The sequence below is a fragment of the Dermacentor silvarum genome, chromosome 10, assembly GCF_013339745.2.
Source record: "Dermacentor silvarum isolate Dsil-2018 chromosome 10, BIME_Dsil_1.4, whole genome shotgun sequence".
Taxonomy (NCBI): Eukaryota; Metazoa; Arthropoda; class Arachnida; order Ixodida; family Ixodidae; genus Dermacentor; species Dermacentor silvarum.
The window spans coordinates 101295286-101319713 of NC_051163.1; the positions used below are offsets into that span (position 1 = coordinate 101295286).

General features: G+C 49.0%; 1 protein-coding gene across 1 annotated transcript in view; it reads right to left on the bottom strand.

The window, feature by feature from the left end:
• Nucleotides 1-815: 815 nt before the first annotated feature.
• Nucleotides 816-24428, bottom strand: part of LOC125941079 (uncharacterized) — a 46161-nt gene continuing 22548 nt past the window's right edge. The window contains exons 4-6 of the mRNA XM_049658007.1: nt 14816-15001; nt 11034-11153; nt 816-1739 (exon numbers count right to left, since the gene is read on the bottom strand). Coding sequence (XP_049513964.1) covers nt 1539-1739; nt 11034-11153; nt 14816-15001 — 507 coding nt within the window. The 3' untranslated portion in view covers nt 816-1538. The remainder of the gene's footprint in view (nt 1740-11033; nt 11154-14815; nt 15002-24428) is intronic.

Sequence of the window (24428 nt, forward strand, 5' to 3'; positions counted from 1 at the left end):
AGTTTATTTGTTAATTTTAAAAATGAGCTGTTTGGTATTTTTGAATTAAAGAACTGTTATTGAGCCACAACGGCCCACTTATGGAATAAATACTTTGAAATCAGTGACGCCACACTGACCTACCAGCGACTGGATTTCGGTGTGAAATTCAAGAATTGTAACTGTGGCCTTCAATTTTTGAAGCGAAATCTTCATTATCCTACCTCGGGCAGCCGTCGGCGACTCAACAGTTTTCACCTTGAGAGCTAGAGGTCAAACCACAAGAGAGCATTAAGGCGCGTTTATAGTCCATCGGCACACGGGCGAGCGTCATCAAATGCCTGGCGCGTCGGAGCGCATTGGCCGCGCGTCCGGTTACGTTGTCGGCGCCAGTACGTCGAACCATCGGTCGAACTATAGCCGCTGTTGTTCTCGCCAACGTGACATAACATGTGCACGCGTTCACGCTACGTGGGACTATATTTAGGCCCTTACGGAGCCCTGAAAGGAGACATTGCCGCCGTTTCCCGAGTAGAGTTGGGCGAAACCACGCCTCGGCCAAAGCTCGACAATGGGCCTAGCCAGGGCAGTGAAGCTTTCGCTATCAACCAGGGTTAACCAAAGCTAAACCACAGCAATTTTTTCTTCCACATATCAAAATCTGACTGCGAAATCAATCGATCAAGTTCATTTCCATTTTGTGAAAAAAAAAGAACAAGTGGCAAGAGAAAAGCAGAAACGTAGCACGGCTTGGCAAGCCTCGCCACGCCTTTATTCAGCGGGTTACGCAAATATAAATCAATACAGCATGTCATACTATTCAAAAGGCATACATTATTGAGACAGCAGAGCATGTTTCACAGGACAAAAATAAAGCTATACACTTTCAACAGATCCTATAAATATACATCAGTCACGCAGTGATACATGTTATATGACGTAGGTACAAAATTATACTTATGCAAGAGATCGCGCCGACAGCATCAAAGTGCTACACGAACAATAGGGGCTTTTCAGACGTGGAGGAGTTATATTGGAAATGTATTAAGATAACGGTGTCGTAGTTAGGCCTGCACCGAGGCAATTCAAAAGCGTCACGGTTTCTAGTTAAATTAAGGGTTCGCGAATTACAAGCGGAACAATGTTAAAAATAAAAAAAAATCAGATAGTCGTTTTGTAAAATCATGCGAATCGATGACCAAACAGATCGCTTACAGATATAATTCAGAGCTGTTCAAAAATGCGTCAATAATTGCGTGAAATGTATAAAATTACCGATAAGCCAGAGAAACCGCTGTTTCTGCCTAAAGATTAAAGTTTCGAAAGGAAGTTTTATCGATATGCACTGATTCCTCTTTAATGTTCCTTTAAGAGTTAAAATAATATTTGGTCTACTAGAAGCAGACACGAACGAAGGTAAGGGGACATCTTCCACTCTAGGTGAATGAGAAGGGAATGCACGTGCACCATAATTTGCATATCAATCAGCGCGAAATTTAGAACGTCGAGAAACAGGTGGCAGCACTTTCAACCGATCACCGGCACGTGTGTATGCACGGTCACTTGTTTTCACCGCGTAGACAGTCTGTCAGGTCGGAGGCCGTGTTGTACTTGCTTTCGAAGAATTCCGCCAACGCTCTCGCCATCTTGATGTGACTGTAGGAGCCGGACGGACAAAGATCGGAGTCGTCTTCGTACTCGAGGTCGAACACCGCGATACCGTAGTCGATGTGGGTCAGGTTGGCCTTTTGCCTACAAAGCTGCAGGAAAATCAGTCACCTGTTACAGAGCTCTTGGCAGACGCGTACGCTCTTAAAAAAGGTCGTAGTAATTACTACCTAGTGCCACACCATTTGCTACCTTAGTGTACCTGAAGTTGGTAACGATAGAGTTAGTAAGTTAGTAGCATAACTGACTAAACAAGGTAGTCACTGTTTAGTAATGCGTCTCAGCTCCGACCAAGAACGATGATGGCGTTGACTACAGTGAACAATGTATAAGACACTGTACTGTCAGTATCGGACTATTCGGAACCGATACAAATACGGATACAAATCGGAACAGATGCAAAAAAAATTATGGAGATGCCATGCACTTTGGGAATCAGTGTAAGCGAGGCTTTCTGTGCTGTTTGCGTTGATTGACCATATTTAGCGGGGGATGTTGACAGTGAATGTTTAAGTTTTGTAGCGTTTAGTGCAATACGAGAGTGGTGAGTTGATGTTAAAGGTTACTTCACGTGCCCCATTTCTTTTTGTCTGCGTGGCGCGCAGAAAACACAGCGAGACGGGTTTCTTTGATCGAGTCGTTGTTATGCGCCATTGTCCATAACTTCCGAGGTTAGCATTGTCATTGCCTCACACGGCACATTGCATTGTGGCAGAAGTGTTAAAGTGAAATATGGGGCTTTACGGGCCAGAACCACAATCGGATTATGAGGCACGACGTAGTGGCGGACGCCGGATTAATTAAACCCCCTGGGGGTCTTTAACGCACCAGGCGGAGCGGACGCCGACTAGTGCGGACGTCACCGTATCGAGCTCCACAGTTTTGATGCGCTTTTCTGGGTTACCTCCTCAGCACCCGGGAAATATTGGTATCATTGCATTGACGAAGTCAAGCGGCACCAGAGGACATCACAGTTTTGGACCTGGGGCCGTTTTTCACGCCGCTACGACTCTAAGAAGACTTCCACCCCGCAGCAGCACCGCTAAGCCTACCAACGAGTAGGGAAGCGGCAGCTGCAACGCGGGAACGCTGATGGCGTGCTTGCAACAGACGGTGACAACGGCGACCGCCTCGACAGCTGCGGCTGCGGCGGCGCAGGGGAACCCGACGAATAGCAAGACATCGATGCGGCTAGCTGACGCCTCCGATCCTGAGCGCGACAGCATGGAATACCAAGACGCCGATACACCGGAGCAAGGTAGCCAACGCGGCCCCCGAGCGTCCATGCAAAAACGAGCCAGAAACCCAGCCGGTGACGAGGACGGCTGGCAAACAGTGCTAACGCTACGCCAGAAGAAAGCCTTGGCGCAGGGCAAGAAACTGAAGAAAAACGTCGAAGAAAGCAAAGGCAAGACCAGCCAGCCGCATCAATCAAAGCCAACACCCACCGCGAGACGGAAACCCTTTTTCCGGAAACTACCACCGCTGCCGAAAGAGGACTTTAAAGTGGTGTTTCGTCCGCATCAAGGACTGCCAATGAAAAACCTAACAAGCCCACAACTCGCTGAAGCCGTGATTACAGCCTGCCGAGGTCAAGTAAGTGGCGACAAGTTCCTCCTGAGACTAAAACCAGGGTCCAACATATTCATTGTGTCGACGCCGGACGAAACTACGGCAGACCACATCCGTCGCATAACGAGCCTAAACGTTAATGGAAGAATGCATGCCGTTAATGCATACGTGGCCACTGGGGAAGGCACCGGCAAAGGTGTAATACACGGCCTAGCGTCTCACACCCCTGCCGAAACGCTGATGGCAAATCTACGAATCCGCACGAAAGGAGTCGAGATACTCAGAGCACGAATGCTCGGCGATACCAAAACCGCAGTCATTACCTTTTATGGATCCATCATACCACGAAACGTATATTACATGGGTGGTGAGTTGGCGTGCTACCCATATAAGAACACTATTCAATTTTGTAACGCGTGCCGACAGACCGGGCACCGCACAGACGTATGCCCACAGCCTGATCTGCCAGTCTGTCGCACGTGTGGCACGAAAGAACCCCAGGCGGACCACGAATGCCTCCCCATCTGTGACTCTTGTGGTGGGGAACATTTAACAGGAGACAAGGAATGTAAGAGAAGACTAAAGCCCCAAGCACGTCCCCGTGCCTCCATCAAAACACGTAGTAAGAACCCTTGGAAAGACACACCCAAGCAGCCACCACCAGGACCAAGATGGCTCAGCTCGGATGACTCGGAGGACGAAGAGGAGGAATGGCCTTCGCTACACAGAGAACACAAGACAAAAGCCAGAGGTGAATCACGATCGAGATCCCACACCAGAACATCAAATCCAGCCAACCCAAAGAGGTCTAAGAAGGCATCACGCTCCCAGTCCCGGTCAAGATCGAGCACAGGAGACGAGGACATAGATATCCCCCGCCCAAAACCCCACTACCCGCAGCTCAACCCTAAGCCCAAGGCTCCAGGGAACAAGTCGGAGAACACAGATCACACAAAGGTGAGCTGGACGGGGATGGTCAAAACCGGGGCTCCCATTACATCAAATCCCGAGTACCAGAGAGTCTTAGCAGAAAATCGCATGCTCAAACAAACCCTAGAAGAAGTCAAACAGGAAATGGCCGCCCTCAGAGGACAGATTAAACAAATGGCTAAAGTAGAACAACCGAAAACCACAGTAGTGGAAGAAAATATCCCGTCGTCTCAAAAACCGATAGAAGCGATGCTACAGCAAATAATGCAGCAAATGCAGGGAATGCAAAATTTCCAGAAGCAATTATACGACGATTTTAAAACATTAAAAGAGCAAGTCGACGAGCTAGCCACCAATCAAAAACACTTGAATCGTAAGCGTGCTGCAGGTAGCCCAAATGCACCTACCCTTCGAAAAGCCAAAAACGGAGTAGTCTCTGACTCCACGGATGCGGAGGGTGTCACAGGCCATGGCCACTAATCAGGCAAAAACACACGAAATCGTTGAAATTTGGCACTGGAATTGCCGCAGTTTCCAAAAAAAGGCGGCGGCCCTACAGTGCTACATCGACAAGGCGATTGTTAAGCCGGACATTATATGCCTGCAAGAAATTGGCAAATGCACGGTTAAATTGCGCGACTATTATACACATCACAACCCGGATTATCCCAGGATCGCGACGCTGGTTAGCAAAGGGATCGCGTCGACCGTTAGGTACCTTCCTAACGCTCAAACACAACACCATATAGTGGAACTCTTTCCAACTTAGAGAGGACGCGCCAAAACCCAAATAATCAATATCTATAGCCCACCTAAAGAGAGAGGCACGGATTTTGCGTCTATAATTACCCACGCCATGGGAAACATGGAGAGGAAAGACAGACTAGTTCTCGTGGGAGACTTTAATGCTCCACACACAAACTGGGGATACAGAAGAGATACACCGAAGGGCAAATTACTCCTTCACGCCGTAGAAAATACAGGCCTACAGCTGGAAACGCTGCCCTCGGCACCTACTAGGACAGGGAACAGTGTAAGCGCCGACACGTACCCAGACCTCACTTTTTCGCTGAACGTTAGAGATGGTCACTGGCAAAACTTACAGGAAAACCTGGGGAGCCACCATTTCATAATAAGCTTTTCCACCGCCACTCCCAAACTCAAACGCGACCTCGGTTCCGCATCTATGACGGATTGGCCGGCATATCGCCAGTACCCAGTTTCCTTAAACCCGCCGGCAAATGCGGAGCAATGGGCGCAGGGCCTCAAAGAGGCCTACGAAGCCTCTACCAAAAAAATTACATTAACGACGGAAAACCCAGTGGTCGACCCGCACCTGCTACATTTGTGGGACTGCAGACGAGGACTTACCAAAAGATGGAATCGACAAAGACTAAACAGAAAATTAAGAATAAGGATCGCAGAAATCTCGGCCCAGGCGAGCGAATACGCACGTAAACTACAAGCAGAAAACTGGGCCCAGTTTACTGATTCCCTTAGGGGGACCCTATCGACAGCGAAAACCTGGGCCATCCTAAGAAGTATGATAGATCCAGAAAACACAAAGACCGCAACTACGCGAACCCTCAGAACACTAACCGGCACATACCAAGGCGACAATGACAAATTACTTCAGGAACTTAGGCAGCGATACTTTGGAACAAAAGACCCCGATTATGTCACGCGCGGTTACTCAGGTATAGAAAACGATGCACTAGATGCCCCTCTAACTAAAACAGAGCTTTTTGCTGCCGCACAAGCCCTTGGGAAAAATTCAGCACCAGGGGAAGATAGGGTCACCAATCCCATGCTCCGCAATTTAAGTGACGAGCAGCTTGAGCGCTTAGTACACTATTTCAACGAGCAGATCTGGGAGACGGGGCACCTTCCACAACAGTGGAAAGACGCCACCGTCATACTCATCCCAAAAGCAGGCAAGGCTCGCAGTCTGCAGAACTTACGTCCGATATCCCTCACATCATGCCTAGGGAAACTCTTTGAAAAAGTAATTCACACGAGGCTCACGAATCACCTAGAAGATCGTAGCCTCCTATCAGACTACATGTACGGCTTTAGGCAACACCTATCAACTCAGGACATATTTCTCAGGCTTAAAGAGGAGGTCCTAAGCAATATACCTACGGGAGGGGAGCCCGTGGTAGTCGCGCTTGATCTCAAAAGTGCATTCGACACCATGTCGCACACGCTCATACTTGAGGAACTAGAAAGAGTAGAATGTGGGGAGAAAATGCACAATTATATACGCTCCTTCCTCACAGACAGGAAAGCCACGATAGGAATAGAAGACATCAGGTCAGATAAATTCGACATGCCAGGTAAGGGTACCCATCAAGGGGCCATCCTCTCGCCCCTTTTATTCAATTTAGGCATGAACAGACTAGCAAGACGGCTAGAGCCAATTCCAGACTTAAAATTCTCGCTGTATGCGGATGACATTACCCTGTGGGCGACAACAGGCCCTCTAGGGTATAAAGAACAAGTCTTACAAGAAGCGATAGAAACTGTAAATGATTTTGCAGAACAAAGCGGCATGTCCTGCGCGCCAGACAAATCAGAATGGGTAAGGCTACACGGCCGAAACTATCGGAAAGATCAAAGCGTTAGCCTATGGTTAGGTAACAGGGAAATCCAGGAAAAACAAAGAATCCGGATCCTAGGCCTATGGCTACAAGAAAACCGCAGAGCGGACTTCACTATCAAAACGTTAAAAACGACCACCAAACAAATAGCTCGCATGATAAGCAGAGTAACGAGGAAAGGCAGAGGTCTAACCGAGGCGGAGGCCATCCGACTAGTGCACGCGTTTGTACTAAATAGGGTCACGTATAGCCTGCCGTATCAAGAGCTCAGCCCTAGCGAAACCAAAGAAGTGGACGTAATAATACGTATGGCGTATAAAGCGGCACTAGGACTCCCACCCAGCACGTCCAACGAGAAATTACAAGCGCTTGGACTCCATAATACTTACGAGGAACTGAGGGCAGCGACTATGCTGGGGCAAAGGGAACGCCTCGACCGCTCTAAGGCAGGGAGACGGGTCCTTGCGGATTTAAATTTCCCTATTAGACCCCATTACTGCGAGAAAGATCTCATTTCTGTTCTCGAGACTTTACGAGAACAGCTGATAGTTTCCCCAATTCCGAGGAACATGAGTCCACTCTACCATGGTGCAAGGCGCGCGGCTAGAGCGAGACAACTCACTAAAAAGTTCAGTGGACACCGTGATGTCATTTACACGGACGTCGCAAAGTCCCATCATGGTCACGTTCTAACGGCAGTAAACTACTCCACACACTCAAACATCAAAATCTCGGCCTCAGTGCGCACCCTTTGCACGAGCACAGCTGAAGCAACTGCAATAGCTCTAGCAATCAGACAAGCAGACGCAAGCGGGAACTCGATAGCGGTCCTGACAGATTCGCAAGCAGCATGCCGGATGTTCATAAACGGACGTCTACCGCGCATAACCCTCAAGCTACTAGGCGAAACACTACGTGCATCACACGGCATTACATGGTGCCCGGGACACTCGGGAGTCCCAGGAAACGAACGGGCGAACGCACTAGCTCGCGAACTAGCGAACCGAGCAGACGACGCCCCAAGTAAAATACCAAAGGACCACACCCCGCACGACATCCTGGAGCACCAGCGTCGCGAACGACAAATCTACGCGTTTCCGCATCCGCAGCTCGGAGTAGGAGACGCTCGGAAGTGCCGAAAAATCCAAACTCACACCTTTCCGCACTTGCGACTGTGGCACGCAATGTGGCCAGCAGTATATGCCGGTCAATGCCCCTGGTGCGGGGGGCGGCCTTCTCTTCCCCACATTATGTGGGAATGTATATGTAGGCCACCGAACATTAACTCGCCCCTGATACTGACCTCACTAAGGGAGCCCTGGGAGGCCGTCCTCGCTCGAGCTGACTTGGAGACCCAGAAGGGTCTCTTAGACCAGGCTGAGCGTACGGCAACGGCCACTGGAGTCCTGGACTAGGGACCCACCCTACCCGCTCCCTTGCCTCTCCCTTTTTTTTATTCAATAAAGTTTTTCATCATCATTAACGCACCAAAATCCAAGTACACGACCCACCTCGAGCAATGCCATAGCGGCAAAGCTACAGCGGCGGGCACACAAGTGTTGATTTGACGGGCGACCGCTTCAGCAGTGTCGCCTAGACGATGCGGTGCTTCGCTGCGCCTTTGCCTCTGCACACCGTGCGTTAGTTGTCCGCTTGGCGAATGTGCATGGTATTTATTTTTCAGAAATAGCAGAAACGTACCGTACCGTACCTTGAACTTAAATTTATCCAGTTGGTCTGCTACCGCTGTCGTGTCTACTAGCAGCGTTTCCTCGCCTTCTCACATCGTCGTGTCCCTCTCCCACCCTCTCCCCCTCTATGGGAACTGCGAGCGTTGAGTGGCAAGGCTGTAATTCGCTCGTTTCGTGATTGCACCGATATTACCTATTCTCTGCCTCCATTCACTGCAGGTAAGCGCAGCAGTTTCTGCAATGCTATTTTTCCATTATTTTAATTTAGTACCTACTGTAGACCACAATGTGGCCCTTGCAGGAAGGACATACAAAATTATATACAACGAAGGAAATGTGCAAAACAAGCAAAAAAAAAAAGAAACTGCATCTGAAAACCAGTCGCACATACAGCTTACGGCCAATGAGAATTTTATTGCGACAGCAATTATATGGACACTCCAAATCAGATTTCTGCCATTGGCGTCGCCGTCGCCGTGAGGTTCCGTATGACGTCAATGGAGATGAAATCGTCGCCGCGCGCCGAACGCTGTATGTGCGAGTGAAAGGGAGCGAGGGTCGTGCGCTTTCACGGGGAGTGAACCCACGGAGAAGACCAAACGCGCGTTCTGCGCCGTGCTTCCTTAAGGGCTGCAGAAGGCGTCTCTTTCCTCCTTTACAATCACCATATATGTAGAGCAAACGCGCCTTCTTTCAACGCGCGAAAAGCCGGGGGGGGGGGGGGGAGGGGGAGGGAAGGGAAGGGAGGCGACGTTTAGCTGCGGCACCAAGTGCCTATTTATATAAAGAAGTTGTGAGGCGAGAAGGTGATAAAGACTTCCGACGCTGCTCGACGAGTGTCCTGTTCTGATGTGGTCGAAAACCTCCGAGCCGCCCCCAGAGACTCCGGCAACAGTCACCAACGCCACGCGCGTTCGGTGCGAACGCGGGCAAAACGGTGACGGCGTCGACACCAGTTCTGCGCGTTTCTGTTGCTGCTGCATGTCAAAGTTTATACAGCTGATAAAACTAATATCATTACTCCCTATAGCTCTCTACAAATTTGCTATCGCAATTGATGCTTCGCCTTTCGGGTGAAACTGCGACAACTTTTTTTTAGATGCGAAGCATCTTATGGTCGGGGCTATGTCACTGCCTTCCTCGCTCCATCCATCCGCCGTGCGGCGTCCACACCCGCACTGCGCGCCCTCCTCCCCCTCCTCTCCTTGTATGCATATGTATAGTACATTTACGCCAAGCTCCGGCTTCCGGAAGCCGGAAGCCGGCTTCTGCTCCCGGTTCCGCTTCTGCTTCCACTTCCGGTTTCGCTTCCGCTTCTGGTTCCGGAAGCCAGCTTCCGGCTTCCGGAGAACGCTTCCGGCGTTTTGCCCGAATGATTCCCCGGTGCTTCGCCCACTCATCATCATTCACTTCGTCCTCTCATTCTCCTCCCGCAACGCCGCGATGAGTGCCATGGACAGCGCCGTGGAGAAGAGGGCTCGAGCCGCTGCCACGAAACGGCAGCGGCGACAGACCGATCTGAAAACTAATGGGAACTTGAGTCGACCCCATGGCTGCTTCGCATACTACTCGGGGTTCCCCTACGGGAAGATGGTGTAATTTTTTCTATTGCCGGACGCGACCATCGAAGAGTGAGCCCTTAACAGCTTCGCTGTAAAAACAGCGGAATAACAAAAAAATGTCAAAGCTAGTGAAAGCTAGGAAGCACGGCAATAAATAAATGTGGAGTAGAATGGTCCCGAAAACATACAGCGGCGAAGAGAATAATCACACATTTACCTTACTCTATGTCATCATGGAAAACCAAGTAGGATCTCTAACCCTATGGTATTTACATATTTGCAATATTAACGCATTGTAACTAGGATAGCCTAATTTACAAATTATCAATTATCCATAAGGTTGCACGAACCACAAGCAGCGGCGATGGAAGCAAGGCTCTCGCGTGCCTCTGGCCACTTCGTCGCTAGTTGCCACGTCGTCAGACCGACAGTATACTTCACTGACTCGTAACACTACCACCAGGGGCGACAACGCCGACCCAGCGTGTGCGAAGCAGGCGCGTAGCCAGGATTTTTTATCGGGCGGGAGGATAAAGTTGCATTTCGGGGTGGTGGAAGGAGGGGGGGAGCTAAAGTGCTATTATTCTCTGCTAGGTTCCCATGCTTGGTGCGTAATAATAGAACTCTTACCCTTGAGCAGGCTTTTGGTCTGCCTGAAGGCGTGTACCATCCTGCACTTGTCTACGGCGGGCGTTCGAAGGATATGCGCCTTTGTTCATAGGCGACGTGCTAGGCATAAAAGGGAGCAGGGTGCCGGCCGGGCAAATTTTGGGGGCGGGGAGGGGGGGGGGGGAGGCTGATGTTCGGAGAACTCTGCTTAGAGGATAGATGCTAGAGGGGCCGTTGCTCTAAACTATATGATACACAAGAAATAAGTAGCTTATCGAATGCATTTTCCCTGTAGCGCGAGTCGTTAAAGTTTACAGGAAAGTATTACCTTAAACTTTGGCGATCACCTATTTGACAATGATGTATAGGCTACAACAACAAGAAAACGACATCGAGTCTTCTGATATTACATCTGCGCTTACCTTCTGACGCAGCATGTCGGATGTATCGTACGTCATGATGAGCCCGTCTTGGAGGCTGTACGCGTAACCGGAGTGATCATCCTTGTCTTCAAGTCGGACGTAATTTGGGTTGTTGCAGACCTATTTGAAAGTAAAAATGCACAGTCGGTGAGGACGAAAATGGTGCGAATTTCCACCGAAACAGTCGTGGCAGTCGGCAACAGCATATACGAGATCTGTTAGAAAAGTATCCAACCTTATTTTAGTTTTTTTTTTTGCGAACACCTGGTGAATATGAAACAAGCGCGATTGCATCAGCCGACTTTGAACCTTCGTGTGCATGCGCGAATTTTTTCCTTCCTGCCGATAGCGTTAGTCGCTGGGACGCAGCGTTTGAGTGAGGTAGTGCGCAGTGCTCTCGTCGGTTTTTTTTATTATTATTATTGCAAGGAAAATGGCGGAGCGACTGGAGCAGCGCTACTGCATCTAATTTTGCCACAAACTGGGCGACAGCCAAGTGGAAACCATTCGGTAGATTCAGACGGCTTTCGGTGACGCGTGGGCATCGCCAAATAGTGGCAAAGCTTACTCACATTGTCCCTTCTCTTTATATATGTAAACGAAGTTTTGCTGGCTTTATTAGCGAAAGAGTTGTGAGAGCGGCGGTGACGTTGGCAATTATGCAGTCGTTTATTTGACAAAACGCGCCAGGACACTAACCAAAAAATGCTTACTTGTTATTTTTTTTCAAGAAGCAGTGAAAACTTCGCTACATTACTCGCTTTATTCATCCCTGTTCACTAGCTGCTTTCGGTACGTTGGCCCAGCTCTCCTGGCGGAACATTTTCTGCGGACGCCCATGCTTGCAGAACAATTACGCTCCTAAGACAACTGTGAAGAATCGTTCACGTGAGTCAAGGGTGCAACCAAAACTTGAATATAAAAGCAATTGTCGAGAAATAAATAAATACATTAGGATACATGTAACACGTCCCATAAAGATTACACAAAGGTATATGTGTAATCCAGCTCTGTACCGGCCGCACAATATCCTGGAAACGAGGAAAAAAAAGTTAATTCGCGCCTGCCACCCTTTTCATAAGATATTTTTTAACACTCGCAACAAGATGAACCGGTATATGTCTGCGGTCTCTCTTAACTCCGACGAGCTCATTTGGACGAAAACGTCGGCAATAATGTGGGAGAGCACAAATGTGCTGGAATGCTACCAATAGTTTTCACGCAATGCAAACATGGCGTTTAAAAAAAAAAATGTGTATCGCTGCATGCGCGGTGAAATGTAACGCTTCCTTTCAACGTAGCGGCGACAGATGTCGCCACCGCTTTTCCACCGAAATTCATTTTTACAGGGAAGCTGTTAGTGCGACCAAAAACGCACTCGAAAACATTATGTGCATGTTTTCACGATAGTCTGAAAAAAATACATAAAGCTCAGGACTTATAGTAAACAGGGGTTATGTTTCGGGCGAAGTGCATAAAAATTCCTGGTTGTTTGAGTTAATTTGGTGATAAATAAAAATCACTCATTTTTAATTTCTGCCTGCTTAGAGGGGTTACATAAAACGCATGCACAGTGATCCCGCTGCTCTGGAGCAACTAAAGTTGGCAGCAATTAAATATTCGTAGAGTAGGGGGGCTGTACTATGGGTGAGAAGTAGAGAAAGTTTGAACGGGGCAGGTTTAGTGCAGCTTTTGCAGGGAATTACTTGCACAAGCATTAGAGACTAGCTCTACAAGCGCATTTTACAAAATGCGTAGGAAGTTTACCAATGTCCCGAAAGAAGTTATTCTGCCACAAAAATGTCATTTCAAGGGACTAGGGGGCAGTTTTTGAGCGTAATGTATGGGCAAAATTTTCAGAGCATCCGTTAATTGTGAGCTTCATATATGCTCATTTTCCGCAATGTTTCCCAGAGTCCTATTACTTCGATCTCGTGACACCGAACTCTCATTAGGGGAAAATAGGAGCATTTATTAATTATTTATTTATTTATTTATTTATTTATTTATTTATTTATTTATTTATTTATTTATTTATTTATTTATTTTAAAATATCTTAAAGTCCCGAGGCATTGTGTAAGTGGCGGGTGTAGAGGGGAAAGCTGAAAATTTACGGCTTGATTATGAGCTTTGTAAGCGACTTCTGAACCCTCGTTTTATTCATATTTTCATGCTTTACACGAGGATATAAGTAAGCTTCTACGGTTTTCTCAGTGAACTAAAGGATGAATCCTGGATGGCCAAGTTTGAACTTTGTGGCTTAATTACAGCGTTTGCAGTACATTTAGTATGGAAGCACCCCAGAACAAGATGAGGGTGCTTTAGGAATAGCGCCGAATTGTCTGCGACCGAAGACAACAGCCCAGTGGTCTTCGACCACCAAGGCCACGTTACCTGCGGTGCATCGACCCGCCCCTGCATGATCACAGATGTCGAAGAGCTGGCCATCGCGTTAGCCATCCGCTAAGTTCCACACGGAAACAAACCGCTGACGATCCTCACGGATTCCCAGCAGGCCTGCCGAAACATCCTACAGGGAAGAATCTGAAGACCTGCTGGAAAAGTCATAGCCCAAAGAATCCAAGGAGGACACTGAGGACATCACCACCCAAAACCATCATCTGGATACCGGGCCACGCTGGCACCATGTGTAACCTGTGCGCCGACAGAGCAGCTCGAGGATTCGTACATAACCGAGCACTCATCACTCCGACTGATGATGACCCAGACCAAGTTGAACCCGAGTATATTCAGCCATCCTGAACTACCACAGAGGCAGTTGCTTGCGATATCAACCACCCCTTCGAAAACTGAAGACGTCGGATGCCGCTGCCTGGCGTAGGCTCCACACAGGCACTTACAGGAACACATGGCATCGCAGCATACACCCCACAGCCTACAGGGATGAATGCCCGTGGTGCGGGGTCACACCAATCCTATACCACATTACGCGGAAGTGCACGCTACACAGTTGTTTTTTCATCCGTTTTCATTTTCCATTAATTTATCATTTCTTTAATTCAATTAGTGTGTGCAAGTAATTTCCCCTATGTTGTTCTTGGTGTCAATGTTTGTTGGCTTCTTATGATATGATTAATAAAAATCGGGCCCCTCGGTTCCCTTTCTTCTCGTTCATATATATATATATATATATATATATATTGCAGTGAAGACGAATGCCCGGAGCTGCAGCCACATCGCGCTTCCCGGATGACTGGCGATGTGGCTGCAGCGCCGGGCATATCATCATCATCATCAGCCTATATATATATATGTCCACTGCAGGACGAAGGCCTCTCCCTGCGATCTCCAATTACCCCTGTCTTGCGCTAGCGTATTCCAACTTGCGCCTGCGAATTTCCTAACTTCATCATCCCACCTGTTTTTCGGCCGTCCTCGACTGCGCTTCCCTTCTCTTGGTATCCATTCTGTAGCCCTAATGGTCCACCGGTTATCCATCCTACGCATTACATGGCCTGCCCAACTCCATTTCTTCCGTTTAATGTCAACTAGAATATCGTCTATCCCCGTTTGTTCTCTGATCCACACCGCTCTCTTCCTGTCTCTTAACGTTACTCCTATATACTACAATATATACTACAACTATATACTACAATATATATATTAGTGGTGAAAGAAATATTCCCAGGTTTCACAACAGCAAACATACTGTTATTTTCACTCATGTGTCGGCAAGTGGCCCAACCTTCATTATATATATATATATATATATATATATATAGAGAGAGAGAGAGAGAGAGAGAGAGAGACAAAACCATACCTCTGTGATGCTCCCGAACTTGGTAAAATTTCGCGGCGGCCTGATACATTCTTTCAGAAGTTTGTAGTCATCTTGGTTGGCAGCATTCTTCGGCCGGTTCCAGCGCCCCGCTGCGGTTACAGACACAGCCCATGCAGGCGTGTGTTGTTCTTCCGCCACCTCGCTCAGGGTTTTGTGGGCTGTTGTCTGGAGCAAGAAAACAGATACGCCGTCTGATTTGAGAAACAACCGCCTCTCTATATATATATATCTAAGAATGCCTCTAACAGATTTTGGGACCAGGCCAGTTGCCAGCATGTAACGGGCCCCTCACCCGGCCCTATCGCAAATTTCGGTTATACACAGGAAATTGTAAAACGCCGGTTAAGAAGCGTTTTACCGAAATACTTTTTTTTCAAGTCGGTTCATTATTGAAAGAGATAGAAGAACTTTACGGTCCTGTTACTATGCCGCCAAGGGGAGAGCGTCACTGTCAACGAAGACAGACTCTCTCTCTCTCTGAATCCAATAGCGTTTCCAAGCGGTGTTCCTTCCTTGCTTTCTCCCATATCGGAGCCGAAGGACGTACCATGGCGTCGAGCCCCGCATCCATTCTTGCGGTGTTACGCCTTCTACATTATCTGATTAGTCATGATGAGTGACAAAACGCGCAGCGCGAAGCGGCATTTGTGCTTATGACCGTGGCACTCTGGCTGGCAGCCTGCTTCTTGAAGAAAAATTGAGCACGGCGTTCCGTTAAAGCATTCATCTGTAATCTAGAGGCTCGCAGCTTCATGATACTTCGCCGACACGATCGTCGGCGCGCCATGCATACGCTACGCTTGCTTGTTAAACATGGTTAAGCCTGGTGAGGGGACCTTTAAGTTCATGCACTGTACCTCCGGTATGCTGTTGAAAGGATGTTCCACAACCACTGCCATTGCCTTGAGTGGCACAGGCTAACACTCCCCAGGGCCCTCATCTTGTACACGTCACTCAAGTACGCAAAAAAAGTTGACGGCAGGTTGACCAATTTGGTAGCCAAAAGGTAAAGCACGACCGCACGCTTAGTACCGAAGTAGGGGGCTCGGGTACCACCAGCGGAAAGTTGTCTTTAGGTCCGCTTTCATTTCCTTGGTATTTCTAGATTTGTATTAAACATAGGAATTATGTTCGCCTAGGCTTTCTGGTCCCATTGTCTGTTTGCTTCACGTGTTTCTAACAGTAGATGCTTCGCGTTCTTCACCAATTTCAGGAGGTACCAAAAGTCCTTAGCGCTCAGCTAAACATTCGAACAACAACTCAAAAGAAGAAGCACATACTATATATATATATATATATATATATATATATATATATCATAAGAAGCCACCAAGGACACCAAGGACAGCATAGGGTAAATTACAAGTACGTAATCATTGAATTAAAGTAATAATAAATAATGGAAAAGGAAACGTGGATGGAAAATCAAATAGCCGAGGTGGGATACGAACCCACGTCTTCACATTGCTGTCCTTGGTTCATTGTTGAAACGGTTCCACAGTTTCGCACAGGTTCATGTTCAGTTCCAAAAGGGCGGCAGGAAGTTCGGTTCGGGTTCAGTTCCTGTAAGTCCACCTTCAAAGCTTAACCGAATTTAAATCGACATATTGATCGGGAACCGACTTACTCAACGTGGTCTTACCGAATTATTGACGACAATGGCAGAGTTCCTACGAACGTGTATCCTTCGAATCGGCGCGCGCACGCTCGCCCCACACACACACACACACACACACACACACACACACACACACACACACACACACACACACACACACACACACACACACACACACACACACACACACACACACACACACACACACACACACACACACACACACACACATATATATACATACATATATATATATATATATATATATATATATATATATATATATATATTGTACCGGAGCACATCGGCACCAGCTCTGTGCCAGCGAGTGTGTGGAAGAAGACGTTGACGATCGTGTGGTTCGCGCTAGGTCGGTTTTCAACGAGCCAGCTTGTTTAACCGCTTCATCTAGTCTACCTGCCAAATACTCTTGTTGCATTTGGTGGAGGTGCTGGGTAGTCCCCTTCAGCGTCCTGGAACTCCGCAGCCGTACGCTACCATCTGCCTTCACGATGACCGAGGACGCCGGCCCCTCGCGAGCTTCTCCCGCTCCCACACCTGTCGTGTGCTCTGGGGTGCTTCGTATGCGTGATCCTCCAGTCTTCAGTGGCACTGACGATCACGACGTGGAAGACTGGCTGGCCGAGTATGAACGTGTTAGTGCAAACAACAAGTGGGATGACCGCGACAAGCTGACTCACGCCATCTTTTATTTTACCGGCGTGGCCCACCTGTGGTTCAAGAACCATGAAGCTGATTTTACCACCTGGTCAGCTTTCAAAGAGACCCTCGTTTCGTTTTTCGGCCGGCCAGCGGTGCGCAAGCTTCGCGCTGAACACAGCCTCCGCGGACGATCTCAACAAATTGGTGAGACCTTCACCAGCTACATTGAGATGTCATCGGCCTCTGTAGGCGGGCGAATGCGTCCATGTCGGAACCTGACAGAATCAAACACATAATGAAAGGCATCGACGATGACGCCTTTCATATGCTCGTGGCCAAAAACCCACAAAGCGTTACTGAAGTTATTGAACTTTGCCAAAGTTTTGACGAGCTGCGTAAACAGCGCATCTCCACACGTCGCCCTGGAATGCAAACGGCTGACGTTTCAGATTTGGCTCCCAGCACCGCTAGTATTGATTACACCTCGTTGCTGCCTCAAATTCAGCAATACGTACGCGAGGAAGTGGCACGTCAGCTCTCTCTTGTGGCATCGGTCACTGAGCCTCTCCCCCCACTGGACCAGTCGCTTCGCCGGGTTATTCAGACGCAAGTTGCTGAAGCCCTACCGTCCCCCGCTTCACCGCCGCAAGTTACGGCTCCGTTAACTTACGCTGAGGCCCTAACACGATCTCATGCCCAGCCGACGCCAGTCCCATCCAGCCCAGCCACCAACTTCTACACGCCGCCAAGTCCGGTACGGCCGGTTTACGTACCTATCTCGCATCCAAGACCACCTTTCAACCCCTGGCGCACTCCGGACAACCGGCCGGTGTGCTACGCTTGCGGTATTCCGGGACATGTTGCGCGCTTCTGTCGCCGCCGCGGACTCTATTTTCGCGATGGCGCTCCCAACCTTAGTCATGTCCCTCAACAAGCTACGCACCGTCTTACATCTGACGCCACGGACTCGTATTCACGTCGCCCCGCCTTCAGTTCACGCCGATCTCCTTCTCCCCGCCGCCGCTCCCTTTCCCCCATGGTTCGCCGTTCCAACCATGCCCAGGAGGAAAACTAACAGCCGCAGTTCCTGAGGCAAGAACTGCGCCGTCGTCGAAATTTGCAAGGCCTCTTCTTTCGCCGCCTAACGAGATTGTAGTGTTTATAGACGGTGTCGCGACGAACGCTCTTGTCGACACAGGAGCAGCTGTTTGTGTGATTAGTGAGATTCTCTGCCGCAAACTGAACAAAGTGACGACTCCGCTTTTTGATATTTCGCTACGCACAGCGAGCTCGCAGCACGTGAAGCCTTCGGCCACCTGCACCGCTCGCGTTTTAATTCAAGATGCGCTCTACATCGTCGAATTTGTCGTCCTTTCTCATGCATCGCATGCCGTTATCCTGGGCTGGGACTTCCTTTCCGCGCATCATGCAGTTGTCGACTGCGCTCGTGCACAACTCGCCTTGTCTCCGTTCTGTACCGCAACCGTCGATGACCGTCGCCCGTCTGCTAAAGTGGTTGTCGCTGCTGACGTCGTCATCCCTGCTTTCTCTGTCGCCTTAGTGTCCGTCACCTGTGACGCTGTCCCCAATTCAACTGCACTTTTTGTACCGTCCGAGAAATGTGCGCGTCGCCGGGACGTTGTCCTACCGTTCGCAGTCGTCACACTTGATGATGATTCCAGTGCAGTTTACGCGTGCAATCCGTTTCCCTGCCCTTCAACTCTATTACGTGGCGAATCTGTTGGGCGTCTCGACACTTTTGCTGCCATCTTTCCGTTTGATGCGCCTTGCGATACGACCCCACTGCCTATCGATGCCGTCACTTCTGCCGCCGCTCCCGCCCCACCCGACCACGACGTCTTGTTGCGCAGCGTCGATAACGCGCTCCCGCAAGCTCAGCGCAATCAGCTCGTTCAACTCCTTGACCGTTTTCGGACCTCTTTCGACATGGGCCGACCTTGTTTGGGGCGCACGTCAACGGTTGTTCACCATATTGACACCGGTCACCATGCTCCACTGTGTCAGCGTCCCTACCGAGTGTCACACACCGAGCGCAGCGTCATCAGTGAACAAGTCGATGACATGCTGCAACGTGGCGTGATCCAGCAGTCACACAGTCCGTGGGCATCTCCGGTCGTCCTGGTACGGAAAAAGGACGGCTCAATCAGATTTTGCGTGGATTACCGCCGACTAAACAAGATCACACGTAAGGATGTTTATCCTCTACCACGAATAGACGATGCTCTAGATTGTCTACAAGGTGCCGAATTTTTTTCTTCCCTGGATCTTCGCTCTGGATACTGGCAAGTGCCGATGGCTGAAGCGGACCGTCCAAAAACGGCTTTTGTGACCCCTGACGGGTTATACGAATTTAATGTGATGCCCTTCGGCCTGTGTAATGCGCCTGCAACTTTCGAGAGGATGATGGACACTATCCTCCGGGGACTTAAGTGGCGTACCTGTCTTTGCTACTTAGACGACATAGTTGTCTTCTCTCCCAATTTTGAATCTCATCTCGATCGCCTCGAGCAAGTTCTTGAGTGTCTCACGGCCGCTGGTTTGCAATTAAACTTGAAAAAATGCCATTTTGGTGCCAGACAGCTTACGATTCTCGGCCACGTCGTTTCACAAGAGGGAATCCTACCAGACCCTGCCAAACTGCGAGCCGTTGCTGAGTTTCCCAAGCCAACCACTCTTAAAGAGCTCCGTAGCTTCATCGGCTTGTGCTCTTATTTTCGGCGTTTCATCCGTAATTTCGCCTCTATTATCGCCCCCTTGACTCAGCTACTTGCCAGCAGCGCTGACCTCTCGGCATGGAATCCCGATTGCGACGAGTCATTTACTACGCTCCGCCGGCTCCTTACGTCCCCTCCAGTACTGCGCCACTTCGATCCCAATGCGCCTACTGAAGTTCACGCGGACGCTAGCGGTGTCGGTCTTGGTGCCATCCTCGCCCAACGCAAAGACGGCTATGACGAGTATGTCGTTGCATATGCCAGCCGTACCCTAACAAAGGCAGAGTCGAACTATTCTGTAACGGAAAAGGAATGCTTGGCAATTATTTGGGCAATCAGCAAATTCCGTACTTACCTTTACGGACGCCAGTTTGACGTTGTGACTGCCCACCATGCCTTATGCTGGTTGTCATCTATGAAAGACCCCACTGGCCGCCTCGCACGTTGGGCTTTACGCCTTCAAGAGTATGACATACGTGTCATTTATCGCTCGTGACGCAAGCATTCAGACGCCGATGCCCTATCCCGTTCTCCGCTGCCTCCTGACCTACTTTGCTTACGAACTTCCACCTGCGATTCGTCGTCCCTCAGCATCACCGACATGCCGGCCGAGCAACGCAAGGATCCCTGGATCGCTTCTCTGCTTGACGTTCTCTCTCACCGTTCACTTGAATCTGTTTCACGCACCATTCGTCGTCAAGCGCATCACTTTGTCGTTCGTGACGGCTTGTTGTACCGGCGCAATTACCTAACCGATGGCCGCAGGTGGCTGCTTGTTATCCCCCGTCATCTGCGCTCGGACATATGCACCGCCTACCACGACGATCCTCAATGCGGCCAAGCTGGCGTATTCAAGACCTACTCCCGCTTACGCCTGAGGTATTACTGGCGCGGCATGTATCGATACATTCGCCAGTACGTGCGATCATGCCTTTCGTGCCAACGCCGCAAGACTCCCCCTCATAGCACCGCTGGTCCTCTACAACCTTTACCGTGCCCTACACGACCATTTGACCGTGTTGGCATTGATCTTTACGGTCCCCTCCCCAACACTCCTGCAGGCAACCGGTGGATCATTGTCGCCGTCGACCATCTCACACGGTACGCTGAAACATCTGCGCTGCCAGCTGCCACCGCGATAGACGTCGCTCGCTTCCTTCTTCGCCGCCTCATTTTGCGACACGGTGCGCCCCGTGAATTATTAAGCGATCGTGGCCGCGTCTTTCTCTCAAACGCTATTGAGGCACTGCTCCAAGAATGCCGCATCGTTCACCGCACACCACCTCTGCGTACCATCCTCAAACAAACGGCATGACGGAGCGTTTCAACCGTACCTTTGGAGATATGCTTGCGATGTACGTGTCCGATGATCACTCCAATTGGGACCAGGTGCTCCCCTTCGTCACGTACGCCTATAACTCTGCGCCACAAGCTACCACCGGCTTCTCCCCTTTCTTTCTTCTATATGGACGTGAACCATCATGTTCAATGGACACCATTCTCCCCTACCGACCCGATGTCTCTGAAGCCACGCCCGTTTCCGAAGCGGCTGCTTATGCTGAAGAGTGTCGTCAACTGGCTCGCTCGTTTACCGCGCAAGACCAATGTCGCCAAAAATCTCGCCATGACGAATCTGCATCTAGCGCCCACTATTCCCCGGGAATGCTAGTTTGGCTCTGGGTCCCATCCACTACTCCCGGCCTTTCGACCAAGCTTCTCTCGAATTACCACGGTCCCTACCGAGTAGTAGAGCAAACATCTCCCGTCAACTACATCATCGAGCCGCTCGAGCCATCTTCCGACCACCGCTGCCGAGGGCGTGAAACAGTTCACGTCACTCGGCTGAAACCGTTCTACGACCCTCCTGTGCTGTCATTCCCCTAAGTCGCCAGGTTGGCTCCTTTCTGCGCGGGGAGTGATTGTACCGGAGCACATCGGCACCAGCTCTGTGCCAGCGAGTGTGTGGAAGAAGACGTTGACGATCGTGTGGTTCGCGCTAGGTCGGTTTTCAACGAGCCAGCTTGTTTAACCGCTTCATCTAGTCTACCTGCCAAATACTCTTGTTGCAATATATATAATATATGTGAAACTTGCTCCACTGACCGGCTAGGCAAGTAAGCTAAGGATAACCGCCGCTAAGTTGCTTCTACGTACAAAAAACCGTGTTGTTTAACAACGATCCGGCTGGTGCGCCAGCTTTCGTCAGAATGAACCAGACTGCGATGAACCAGAATATGATTCACCAGAACCCGGTTTATAAGAATGAACCAGACCCTGATGAAGGCTGGACCCCAGCCGGAACGTCGGAAAATGATGTTGGTTTTCGTTTCGTGCCCCCTAGCCCCCTACCATTCAAGCAGCCGAAATCACTGGATCCAAGGACACATCTCACTTCATATATATATATATATAAGGCTAGGTGCAGGACACGATATATAGGCGCTGAGTATCGACATCCATGCATGTGAAGGGACGCAGATTCGATCATTTGTGTATATATATATATATATATATATATATATATATATATATATATATATATATATATATATATATATATATATAGTGGGCACGGCGGACCTGGCAATGCCATGACGCTAAACAGGAAACTGTTTTTCGTACTGCAGGGTTTGCTGGGAATTGCCGCCGGTTTAACAACCACCGGTAACGTGTGCCACGAGGCACGCCACACCAACGATGCATACCAGCTTCTGAACTTGGTCCCATCACCAAATCATCAAGCGTCATCTCATGATGGTGCGGAACTACTAGCGACACCTATAAAACAACGCGGCGTGACGTTATCAACAGCCGAGCACATAAAAGAGACACTTCACGACTACAACTTCAGTGGGCACGGCGGACCTGGCAATGCCATGACGCTAAACAGGAAACTGTTTTTCGTACTGCAGGGTTTGCTGGGAATTGCCGCCGGTTTAACAACCACCGGTAACGTGTGCCACGAGGCACGCCACACCAACGATGCATACCACCTTCTGAACTTGGTCCCATCACCAAATCAACAAGCGTCATCTCATGATGGTGCGGAACTACTAGCGACACCTATAAAACAACGCGGCGTGACGTCATCAACAGCCGAGCACATAAAAGAGACACTTCACGACTACAACTTCAGTGGGCACGGCGGACCTGGCAATGCCATGACGCTAAACAGGAAACTGTTTTTCGTACTGCAGGTTAGTTGCCATTCCTGTACATTTCGAAGTAACTGTCCTGGCATTGTAGTCCTGCCGTGCCCCAGACGGTGTTATAGCATTGCCCATAATTGTTTTTTGATGATCAGATTGTTGTTATGTGGCGATGTGGAATTAAACCCCGGACCTACACAAAAATAACTTTTTGAAGAGCTACTTGAGGGTCAGAAGGCCATGCGATGTGACATGGATGAATTAAGGGCAGAAATAGCAGACATGAAAAAGACAGTAGAGAAGCTGCACGATAAAATGTTCGAAAACAGCTCTCAGCCCTCCCTCCCTGTAGGACAAGCTGATAAAGTGCAGGCGGCGCTGCAATCGGTAGAGCATATCATAAACTTTCAAGAAAAAAAAACTAACAGATCTGGAGGACCGAAGTAGACGGTCTAATCTGATAATTCACGGAATACCCAAATCGTCCGATGAAACAGAAATTTCACTTAAAGACAAAGTGGTCAAAGAGATATTCGAAGAAAAACTTGGCGTGAAATGTAAATCTATTGGCCGCATCCATCGACTTGGACAGCGGAAGGGCAAACGCCCAGTAATCATTCACCTTCAAGATTTCAATGAAACGAAGGCAATCTTCGCCAATGTCAAAAAGTTAAAAGGCAGCACAACGTTTATCTAAAATGATTACTCAGCATCAACGTTAAGAAAACGGAAACTGCTCTGGGAAAGTGCGAAAAATGAAAAGCAGCTGGGAAAGAGGGTCTCGCTTATCCACGACAGACTAAGAATTGACAAGGAATTCTTCTTTTGGGATGAATCACTTAACAAACGTGTTAAAGTTGTAAAAAACGGATCATCCACGCCCGTGGAAGGTGAGCAAGATAATACATCCGTATTATCTCGTGATTGACACGATGCCTGTGAAGCTCATAAACGTCTCCGAATGTTGAATATAAACGCTCGCAGTGTCAAAAACAAAACCGAGGCCTTAGAGATCTTGCTACTACAGCACGATCCTCATGTAACTGTTTTAACAGAGACCTGGTTGAACGAAGAAATATGCGATAACGACATTTTCCCTCCTTCTTATAAAGTTTATCGTAAGGACCGGCGCACTAGGGGTGGTGGTGTAGCGATTTTAATTAAAGATAGCGTTCAGGCTGTTTTGCTGGACGATATTGTCGACCTCGAATGCCTGCGCGTCAAAATCTCTTACTGGGGTCACAGTTTTACATTATACGCTTTTTATAGACCTCCGGATGCCCCACCAGATATATTAGAGAGACTGAGTATAGAAATGTCCATGCATGAAAGAAACAAAATTGTTCTGCTTGGTGATTTTAACCTACCAGGAGTGGATTGGGAACGCCTTATTGCAAGTAGTCAACATAACAAACATGTCAACATTA